Below are 12307 nucleotides of genomic sequence, written 5' to 3'. Positions count from 1 at the left end.
ATATATATATGTATATGTATATAATGCTGTACTTAGGGTGTGACGTTGATCTAACTGCTTTTGTGTAGGCTCTTAATTGTTGACAATTAGTAACAATTACTATTTGTCTTGTAATAATACTGTAAAACAACATTATTCATTGTATCTAAGAGGAAGACTGAAAGTGCATCTAATACTAGTTAATGCAAAGTTGATTTTAATTATCCTCATGAGGCATGTTTCTTTTGGTTCACGATATTCTAGTTTCTTGTTTAGTGTTGGCCCCAATTATACACATGATGTCATATTTTCTTCTACATTCATGCATTGTATACTTTGTAGAGTTAGTTTGCTTTTGCCACTCATTTTTATAAAACAGTTGTAAGGCTAACAATCAAGGAGTAAAGTATTGATAGCAGGTATCATATTGGATAACTTAGATACATATACAAATACGCTTGGGAAATACATGGATACAAATAAAAACTATGAAAACAGTTGGATACTTTAGGGAAATGCATACAAATTCCATAAATATATCAATAACATTAAGTTTAATTGTTAAAATGGCTATAAATACATAGAAATTGATTATTTTAATGGTATACATGAAGAAATATATTACAATTAATATGGTGGGTTGCATACGTATTATACAATTTTATTGGTAATGCATCAATTAAGAGTCCAAAACACATATTATATAGATTTTTACAAATTAATACATGCACAAAGCTATTATTATTTTATTCTTTATTAAAGTCCAAGGCACAAAACATATGCAACTATAATATCTGAATTATTATATCAATTTTTTTTATTTTTTATTTTTATTTTTAACATTAACAAAAAGTCAACTAAAAAATTAATTCTCAAATGTTTGATAGATAAACAATATTTTCATTTTTGAAAACAATAAATATGTTATTTAAAATATAAAATATATAATCTTAACTTAAAATATATCAAATCTATTAAAATTTTGAAGATGCATATCATATGAAAATTCATAAATTTTAATTACTAAAATAATTATTCCATTATTAACATTTTTTTATAAATTTTTAAAATAGTAAAATAATTTTTTATATAAATTTTGATTAGTGGATTTAATAGATCCAATTTATATTGTATTCTTAAATATTTTGTAAACAATATTTTTTTTTTGTAAATAATAAATACATTGTTATTTAATGCAAATTAAACTATTTATTAATAATTTATAAAAATTTTAAGATACATATCATGTGCAAATTTATAAATCTTAAGTATTAAAATAATTATTCTATTATTAATATTTTTATTTGTATACATTTCTTGAAATTAAAAATCATTTTTTGATATATGTATGTGTGAACAAATGATTTTTAGAGTTGAGCTTCTAGGGGCGGTACAAGGTATTCAGATTGCAAACCAGTTAGGAGTTTAAAATTTATTTATTGAAGGAGACTCCAAAGTTGTTGTGGGTTGGTTAAAAAGTCCAGCTTCAGCTATTTGGTGCTACAGGGGTATTATGAGGAAAGCTAATTGGTTTTCAAGGAACATGACTGTTAATTATCAGTGGGTGGGTAGAACAACTAATACCACAGTGGATGGGTTATTTAGGCAAGGGGTATCAAGCGAACATTTATTCTGGGCAGCTCTGTAAACTCTCATTTCCTAGTCTGATGTAGTACATTGTTGTTGTTGAGGAGAGGTACCAGCTCGTGCCTCTCCTTGGGCAGTCTGTTTTGTAATATCATTATGCTTTTTTTGAATAAAATATCAATCATTTAATTTTTCAAAATATTCCATTGGTTTTTTTGATTGGAAAATGTCCCCATTGGTTTATAAAATACTAATTTAGAATATTGTTCCTGTTAATTTGTAGTTGGATTTGTTGGACATAAGTGTATCCTGTTTGTTTGGAGTGCATGTAGACATTAATGTTAATAAAAGTTGATTTATTTCATTTATTGTCATAAAGTAAAAGGTGGCTTGGTGGTTAAAGATGCATGCATTCTTGGTCACCGAGCGATCTGTGTTCCTAGGTTAAAAATTCAAATCACCCTAGGTCTCTTTTTTATAGCGAGCCATTGAATCACATGTCCAATGAATTAATATGGCAGAAATGCAAACATTGATAGGGGTGAGTGAGAAAACTAGGAAGAACCAGGTTTGGTTGCATGCAAAAAAAGGAGATGGGTTTAATTGCTAAAACTAGGAAGAACTCATTTTATCCGATAGCTGATAAAATGAGTTTAACTGTTTAGATAGACTAAGATGGTTTGGTTGCATGCAAAAAGATCATCTTTGGCACCCATAAGAAGTGATTTGTTACAAGTTGAATGGTCCAAAAGAGCTAGGGGCGGACCAAAAAGGAGATGGGTTGAAGTAGTAAGAAATGATTTTAGGGCTCATAATTTAACAATGGATATGGCATTGAACAGATTGGATCATTGGAATGGTGAAACAGGATTCATGTAGCTGACCCTATATTGGTTGGGACTAGGTTTAGATGATAATGATGGTGATGATAGTGATCTATCCTATTGTCATCTATCCTATATTTATCCTATATTTATTCTAACCCTATATTGTCATCTATCCTATATTTATTCTAACCATGCCATAAGGTCATCACTCGGGATTCTACTTAGGAGACTGTTGGAAAACGTGGGGTTACTGGTGCATATCTATATTTGGTAGTTGTGTAAAAATAGAATTGTATATATTCCTAGGATTGTGGAAGGATTGATTTAGAAAGTTTTCTTTCTATTTCTTTCTTTCCATTCTTGTATTTTCTAATTTCATTTCTTTCTATTTTTTTACTTTCTATTTTCTTTTCTTCCTATTTTTTTCTTCTTTCAATTTATTGCAGCAACTTACTGTATAAATATGCCGTTTGGCAATAGAATGAAATACATCAGTATTCTACCATTCCAAAACATGGTATTAGAGCTCTAGGTTTGTCAACCTTGAGATTTTGTTCGGCCTTCATTGCCAGTTTTTCGTGTTTTTCTCTTATGGCCTTCAGTGTTGGTTTGTAACCAGAAGTGTTCCTTTATTCTCCTTTATTCCGACCAATTCTTCCCTCCTTTATTCTCCTTTCCTGTTGGCCTTATTTTTCCTCCATTAACAATGTCCGACATGACTGCAACAAGTGCTCCTGTCCAAACTGATGAAGGAGCAACAAATTCTCATCCTCACACTGGTGATTTGCAGAATATTCAGACAACATATAGACTGAATGGCCAGAACTACTTGAAGTGGTCACAACTAGTGCGTACCTATTTGAAGGGAAAAGGAAAAATTAGTCACCTTGGAACAGGGCCAAAGTTGGGCGAGCCAAATTTTGATGCTTGGGACGAAGAGGACTCAATGATTATGTCATGGTTGTGGAGTTCAATGACACCCGAGATTAGTGATACTTATATATTTCTTCCCTCTGCAAAGGCTATTTGGGATGCTGTCTGACAAACCTATTCCAAAGCCCATGACGTTGCTCGTGTCTATGGGGTCAAAGTGAAGACAGTGGCGGCCAAACAAGGGAGCAGAAGTGTTACAGAATATGCAAATTTGTTGCAAATTTTATGGCATGAGCTTGATCATTATCGGGTTCTTGAGACAAAGTGCCCTGATGATGTTGTGATCTTGAAGAATTTTATTGAAAGAGATAGGGTGTATGATTTTTTGGTCGGACTGAATGCTGAATTTGATCAGGTCCGAATACAAATTCTTGGCAAAGAAGAAGTGCCTCCATTGAATGAAGTCATAGCCCTTGTCAGAGCTGAGGAAAGCCGTCGTGGAATCATGCTTGAGCCTAAAGATCCTGAAGACTCAGCCATGGTGGCAAGGGGAGGAAGTTACAGTGGTTCAAAGGGTGAGAACAATCACAACTTGGCTCGTGATACAACTACCCGTGACTCTAACGATAACCTCTAGTGCACCTGTTGCAAGAAGCCCAGACACACAAAAGATTGGTGCTGGAAACTTCATGGGAAACCTCCCACATCCAGCAAGGAATGGGGAAATCGAGGAGTTTCAAAAGGAGTTCCACAGCCCATAATGTCTCCACAACCCCGCAGCAAGAACACTCAAGTCAGGGACCATTTACTGTTGAAGAAATTGAAAGGCTAAGGAGCTCCTGAAATCCTTGAAACCAGGAAGTGGTTCTACCTCCCTTGCTCTCTCAGGTGAGTCTTTATCTCTAGGATTACATGCCTCGGCTAGTGTTTTTCCATGGATTTTTGATTCTGGAGCTACTGACCACATGACACCCTCTTCACTACATTTTCTCACCTATACACCCTGTCCTAGTAATAGAAAAATTTCTGTTGCTGATGGTTCTTTCACCACAGTGGCAGGGATTGGGAATATTCAAATTACTCCATCCCTATTGCTTAAAAATGTTCTTCATGTTCCTAAGTTATCCACTAGCCTTATCTCTATACATAAACTCACCCAGGATGTGAACTGTAATGTTGTGTTCTTTCTTTCTTACTGTGTATTTCAGGATCAGGTTCCAGGAAGAAGATTGGACTTGCTAAGGAAAGGGATGGACTCTACTACCTTGAAGCAACCAGCAAACCATATCACACTGTTATGCATGTCACACACGAGTCATTCTTATCTACCTCCAATAAAGATTTAATTTGGCGTCATCACTTCCGTTTTAGTCATCCTTTATTTCCTGTTTTAAAAACAATGCTTCCTTCCTCGTTTAAAGGAATTGATGTTGAAACCTTTCATTGTGATGTTCGTGAACTTGCTAAGCACAAAAGGGTTTCTTTCTCAATCAGCAATAAAAGATCTTCAACTCCTTTTTATTTGATTCATTCGGATATATGGGACCCTTATCAAATTCCCAACATTATTGGTTCTAGATGGTTTGCCACCTTTATTGACGATTGCACTAGGGTCACATGGATCTTTCTTCTTAAGTCTAAATCTGATGTGGGTACCATTCTTCCCAACTTTCATAACATGGTCCAAACTCAGTTTGGTGTGAGAATTAAAAGGTTTCGATCTGATAATGCTACAAATTATTTTAATCAGAATTTGTCTCCATTTTTTTCAGAAAGAAGGCATTGTGCATGAATCATCCTATGTTAACACTCCCCAACAGAATGGGATAGCTAAGAGAAAAAATGGCCATCTTTTGCAAACCACTCGAGCCTTTCTCTTTCCAAACCGGGTGCCAAAACAATATTGGGGGGAAGCTGTCCTTACTGCTGCATACACCATAAATAGACTACCATCTAAAGTTCTTGACAACCGAAGCCCAATACAAGTCCTTTCTGAATTCTACCTTGATATTCGAACCTCAAATAATCTCACACCAAGAATTTTTGGCTGCACTGCCTTTGTTCATGTCCATAATAAGGGAAAATTGGATCCACGAGCAATCAAGTGTGTCTTCTTGGGATATTCCTCAACTCAGAAAGGTTACAAATGTTATTATCCAGCCACCAGAAAATTCTACACCTCCATTGATGTCACATTTGAGGAGGGACAATCCTTTTTCACTCAACCTTATCTTCAGGGGGAGCCCTCATTAATGGAAGATAAGGCCTCAGATCTACTCTCCTTAGATGTATTACCCTCCTCACAGTCATTCAACTGTCAAGAATCACATCCTTCTGAGTCACAATCCTCTGAGCCCCACATTCCTGATTCTCAACAAGAGTCAAACAACCCGACCATTGAACCAAATTCAGACACTGTTAACCCCATCAATGATGTGCATGATGATGTGAGATATGTGTAGGTTTATTCTAGGAGAAGAAATCCAGATCCTCAACTTGTGCAAGTCCAAGATTCAACTCCTAATCCTGGAACTAAGGGATATGCAGAACCTGAACCTGCACCTTCACAGTCTGAGTATGACCTACCTATTGCATTGAGAAAAGGAACCAGAGAATGTACCAAACGCCCATTATACCCTTTAGCCAAATCTGTGTCGTTCCAAAGATTCTCTAAATCCCGTAAAAGTTTTCTAGCCAGTCTTAACACCATTCCATTCCTAATACTCTAGCCGAGGCACTTTCTAATAAGGAGTGGAGAAAAGCCATGAGAGTGGAAATGGAGGCACTAGAAAAGAACAACACATGGGAAGTTGTGGATCTACCAAGAAACAAGAAGACTGTAGGTTGTAAATGGGTGTTCACAATAAGTACAAATCTGATGGGTCGTTAGAAAGGTACAAAGCACGACTGGTAGCCAAGGGATATACACAGCCTTATGGTGTAGATTATTAGGAAACTTTTGCCCCAGTAGCTAAAATGAATACAGTAAGGGTGTTGCTGTCTTTGGCTGCTAACTATAATTGGGATTTGCAACAGTTTGATGTAAAGAATGCATTTCTCCATAGTGATCTAGAAGAGGAGATATACATGGACATTCCACTGGGTTTTGGAGAAGGCATTTAGGGGAACAAAGTTTGTAGGTTGAAGAAAGCACTATACGACCTCAAACAATCTCGGAGAGCATGGTTTGGAAGGTTTACAAAGGTGATGCTTAGTACAGGTTACAAGCAAAGTCAAGGTGACCACACATTGTTTATCAAACACAACCTCAGGGGGAGTTACTGCACTATTAGTCTATGTGGACAGTATAATCGTGACTGGGAATGATAAAAAGGAGAAGGAAGCATTGAAAAACTGTATTTCCAGAGAATTTGAGATAAAAGACTTGGGGAGACTAAAGTATTTTCTTGGAATTGAAGTTGCACATTCTAAACAAGGCATCTTTATCTCTCAACAAAAGTATGTTGTTGATCTTTTGAGAGAAATAGGAAATATGGCATGTAAACCAGCTTCCACGCCTATAGATCCCAATCATAAATTTGGAGAAGCTAGCGAGATTGCAAGTGTAGACAAGGAGATGTTCCAAAGACTTGTTGGAAAACTCATTTATCTTGCACATAAACGGCCAGATATTGCATACGTTGTAAGTGTAATAAGTCAGTTTATGCATAATCCTAAAGAAGTTCATCTGCAGGCTACTCATCGAATTCTGCACTATTTGAAAGCCAATCCAGGAAAAGGAATTTTATTCAGAAGAAATGGGGGACTGGCTCTTGAAGCATATACAGATGCCGATTATGCAGGATGTCCAGTAGATAGACGGTCCAGTTCCGGTTACTGTACCTTCTTGGGAGGAAACTTAGTCACTTGGAGGAGTAAGAAGCAAAACTCAGTCAAGTGTAGAGGCAGAATTCAGGGTTATGGCACAAGAAGTGTGTAAATTACTCTGGTTGAAGATAATTTTAGAAGACCTGAAGATTCCACGAGAAGAGCCTATGAAACTATATTGTGATAACAAGTCATCCATCAATATTGCTCACAATCCTGTTCAACATGACAAGACGAAGCACATCGAAGTTGACCGATACTTTATAAAAGAGAAACTGGACAGCAAATTGATTTGCACTCCCTATGTGTCTACAAAAGGACAACTGTCCGATGTACTTACTAAAGGGCTCAATAGTACAGACTTTCGAAGAATTATAGCCAAGCTGGGAATGGAGGATCTCTATTCACCAGCTTGAGGGGGAGTGTTGGAAAACGTGGGGTTACTGGTGCAGATCTATATTTAGTAGTTGTGTAAAAATAGAATTATACATATTCCTAGGATTGTGGAAGGATTGATTTAGAAAGTTTTCTTTCTTTCCATTCTTGTACTTTTTATTTTCTTTTCTTTCTATTTTTTTCTTCTTTCTATTTATTGCAGCAGCTTATTGTATAAATATGCCGATTGGCAATAGAATGAAATACATCAGTATTCTACCATTCCAAAACAGAGACCACTTGGGCAGAAGATGTCTTCATTGCCATATACTGATAGTCTAATCTATAGAGTTCTCTAGGTTGTTAAATGTCAACTACACCCCCCCCCCCCCATACAATAAGTTCCTTAGGTTTAATTTGGATTTTGAGTAGGATCAATTCCCTGTCTTCCAAATGAGCTTGCAAGATATTCCAAAATGCTGATCTTCAATGCTTTCTATGTATGCTCTATGTAGCACAATTCTGGTAGAGGATGACTTTATCTCAATTTTGCCTTGAATACATCCCATCCTTCAAGACTTAAATATTCATATTTTTCCCTTTGTTCTCGTATTAAGTTGCTATATTTTTGCAGCATCAGCTTTTTTAGAAATTGAATAATGTATTGCTTGGTAATACTGTACCCATATATTTTTTGTTCACATAGGGACTTGTGGTTGTGGAAACAAATTTTAGGATGTATGCATACTCATCATCTAAACTACATTGTGAGATTTTGCGCCTTTTTTCAAGGTAAGCTATACTTTGTTGTTTTGGGAGTCTAATGATCAGATCCGTTCTCTATTTCCAAAAGGTTCAATTTTATGGAAGGGCATCTTTTTGTTAGGTTTGACAAAATAATCACTAGAGCTAAATGGCTTTATGAGAAAGTTTAAAAAACTATCTTAGACTCAGTGTTTTAAAAGCACAAGGCACAAAAAAAGCACAAGAGCCATTTTGTGGCAAAGGCGAATTGTTTCAAGGCTTAAAAAAAGTCATAAAACTTTAAGAAAATGCAAAATATTAAAAATATTAAACACATTATTCATTGAAAATATGGACTTAAATTTAAAAAAAATGCTTCAAAAAACCTATTGTCACAAATTAAAATACATAAATAACATGTAAAACATATTTAAAATGACAATTAAAAAATAACATGAACCGCAACATATAAAACATATTCAAGCATCTAAACTCTTAATCTCTTTATTTTTTTTTGCCAATTACATTATTTCAAATGGCTAATGTGATGTTAAACATTATGCATTAATGATTCTACGAGCTGCCTTTGTACCAAGCCCCTTGTGGCAAAGCCCAGACAAGTCCAAACATTATGCATTCCTCATTCTAGGAGCCCAAACAAGCTCCAACACTTATAAAACCTTTGTTTATAGGGATTAAGAATTTAAGACCCTGATATGGACTTGTTTAGGCTTACCTCTAGGGACTTGGTTGGGGTCCAAGGGTGGAGGCCCCGACCCAACTTCTAAACACACACAAAAAAAAAAAAGAAAGAAGAAAAAAGTGCATAGATTTTCAAAAGGTGCATACCTGGGTTGAAGTGCAAGGTGCACCTAGGCACACCAGGTGCACGCCTTTTGGAAGTATTGTGCCTAGGACATAGGCGAGGTGTTTACCCTAAAATGTGCCTAGGTGCGCCTTTTAACTCACTGCTCAGGATAAACATATAACCACATTGAATTGAGCCCTACTTTTTTAATGCACCAAATTGCCTTTTTCTTTCCAATTGTTTGGTGATTTTTCAAATTTATAGATGGCATCGTGTAGCATTGATTTCCTATTTTCCTTTCTTCACTGATTAAATACCATTATTAGTACCAACCCCAGCTCTAACCAAGGATTGAAATATCAATATGATACGTCTGATACAGGGCGTTTCGTATCGGTATCATTAGTGTCCAGCATGGGATACACTACGACTAGAGATGTATCCTGCTAGTTGTGCGTATCGGGCTGATACGGGTGTATTATCAGTCCGTATTGCACTGTATCATCTGATACATATCGATACTGACTGGTATAGAACGATACACCACCCATGAGACGTGAATGCGCATGCACATACTTTTCTACTAAAAATGAAAGTCGCAAGGATTTGAACCCGCATCAAGAGTTAAGGGAGAGCTTAACATTCACGCCTGTAAGCCACTACACCACTCCATCTTTTGTGTTTATGAGTAAATGAATATAGCTTTTATTTCTTTATTACTTAAATGCAATTCAAATAAATAATACATATTACAGTTAACTCCAACTAAAAATTAAAAAAGTAATATTTAAAATCAGTATTTTATAAAATAATAGAAATAAATAATATATCAAATCCACATTTATACCAAAATATTATTTGAATCTCAAAAAATTTATAAAATTATAATATTAATAAGAGAATAATTATTTTAGTCCTAAAAAATTATAAATTTGCACATGATATTAATTTACATTACATAAAATCATATTTATTATTTAGAAAATAAAAAAATGTTCACAAAATATTGAAGAATATAATCTTAAATAGAATCTATCAAATCTACTAATCTACATTTATATTGAAAAAAGATTTTTAATTAGAAAACTATAGGAATAATCATTTTAAAAGTTACAAATTATGAATTTGCATATGAAATGTATCTTAGAAATTTTAAAAGTTAAAAATTATGAATTTGCATATGATATGTATCAAATCTACTAATCTATGTATCATATTATATTAATTGTAATATATTTTTTTTCATATACACCATTAAAATATACATTTTCTATGTATTTATACATAATTTATGATTATTTGACCTTAAATTTAATATTATTAATGTATTATAAAATTTGTGTTACCCTAGCGTATCCATATTTTTCGTACATATCCATGTGTTTCCAAAGCGTATTCGTATCCAAGTTGTCCGATACGATACTCGATACCAATACATTAATCCTTGGCCATACAACACGCTTTTAACTCCATTGGCCAACTTAATTGCTATTATAATATCCTTTATTTATTCCAAAAATCTTAATTTTGTTCAAATTTGTCAGCCGTCCAGAAAAATCAAGCCACCAGTATTTCTGTTTGGGCATTCTCTATTATGTTGGATGGTCAATGTATGCCCTTCAAGTCTCAAAACTACATTACTTGGTATATTGGGCTGTAGCCAATCCAGGATCTAATCATAAAATTTAGCAACTTGATTGACGTGTAATGCTTTAGTCTGTGCTGTGCCTGTACACAGCAAGATGCCATCTATAGTGAAGCTGTGCTGCAAACCATATTTCATTGAATATTACCTAATGATCTGTACTACATTTCTGACCTCGTTATTCTGTTGTGAGAAACACAGGGTTGAATATCAACTTCCAAATCTTATAGTTGGAGCAATAACAAAAGAAAGTTTATATAACGCTTTTGAAAATGGTATCACAGCAGAACAGGCAAGTATTAATGTGCCATTAGCTTTGGAATCTCTATTAATATATTTTTTTTCAATCCTGTAGAAATATCTTTTTTACTTCAAGATCAAATATTTTGATTGGACTGAAAAGTAGCCTTGTAGTTGGAGTTCCTAGATTTTGGATGGTTTGGTGCTTGAACTTTCTGTATTTTCTGGTTTATGGTTTTATGGGCTTTACACATTTACCACAAGAATGTATAGGAATGATAGCACCTGTAAACTGATCATTTGAAGTCCAATTCTACATCCTACTAAGTTTCACTAAGGTGGTGCATTATAATGTAATGCCTTCTAAGACACCATTTGCATAATCTATAAGGCTCGGTTTGGAAGTATTGAGTAAGTCGGTGAAAACTTCACCGGTGAATTTGTTGTAATCGAAATAGCTGATGTGGCAACCAGGCAACCACTTGTCTTCTACTTGCTTTTCGCACATGTTTCCTCTTCCTCAAGTATAAATATGTATGGTGTTATATATTCAAATACAAGAAGAATTACTTTCTTCGTTGTCTGTCTCTGCTGTTTTCCATGGCATTAGAGCCATGACTGCCAGATCCAAGAACTCTTTCTCCGTTTCTTTTTCTTGCAATTCTGGTAGCCATTACCAGGTTGCGTCTTACTTCTTTCTTTCGTTTTTGCGAACCATTTTCGATCTTTCTTCTTTCTTCCACCATTTCCGAACCTCTGTTCCAAGATTACTACACAGAGATCCCCTGTTCCAAGATTATTTGAAGTTCCGTCATGGTTGGAGAAATTGATCAAGCTTCTCCCTATTACCTGTATCCATCGGACAATCCGTGATCTGTATTGGTCTCTTGTCCCTTCACCAGAGAAAACTACTCCATGTGGCAGCAAACTATGAGGAATGTTTTACGAGCGAAAAACAAATATGGCTTCATTGATGGATCAATTCGGAAACCAAACCTGTCGACAGTGGAAGGGATGGCGTGGGAGAAGTGTAACTCCATGGTCATCTCGTGGTTGTTCAACTCGTTGGCTCGTGATCTACATGAAAGCGTCTCCCATGCAGACACAACACTAGAAAGCTAGCAAGTTCTTGAGGAGAGAAGCACCAAGCATTAGTTGCCAACAGGGTACCATACCACCTGAAGTTGTGGCCTTCAATCTTTCTACCAAAAATGGAAGCCGTGGCAACCTGTGCTCAAAATATAAGTGCGATCACTGTAAAAAGACCGGCCACACGAAGGACCACTGCTGCGAACTTCATGGCTATCCGGATGGGTGGGAGAAAGGAAAAACCAACTGAAAGCACCATACGGGTGCTCAGGACCGTTCTCATTTCCAAATTGCAGCTTGCACCACGACTGA

At 35.4% G+C, this 12307-nt stretch overlaps 1 protein-coding gene across 1 annotated transcript in view; it reads left to right on the top strand.

Moving 5' to 3' along the window:
- The window catches only part of LOC148875846 (transcription factor-like protein), a 58384-nt gene that overhangs the window by 30285 nt on the left and 15792 nt on the right, over positions 1-12307 (top strand). The window contains exons 11-12 of the mRNA XM_088965492.1: positions 8176-8261; positions 10868-10958. Coding sequence (XP_088821618.1) covers positions 8176-8261; positions 10868-10958 — 177 coding nt within the window. The remainder of the gene's footprint in view (positions 1-8175; positions 8262-10867; positions 10959-12307) is intronic.

Source organism: Nelumbo lutea, chromosome 1 (assembly GCF_056320005.1).
Source record: "Nelumbo lutea isolate HS-2025 chromosome 1, American lotus-T2T, whole genome shotgun sequence".
NCBI classification, from domain to species: domain Eukaryota; kingdom Viridiplantae; phylum Streptophyta; class Magnoliopsida; order Proteales; family Nelumbonaceae; genus Nelumbo; species Nelumbo lutea.
The sequence above is the reverse complement of the archived record's forward strand: the minus strand, read 5'-3'. Positions and strand labels throughout refer to the sequence as shown.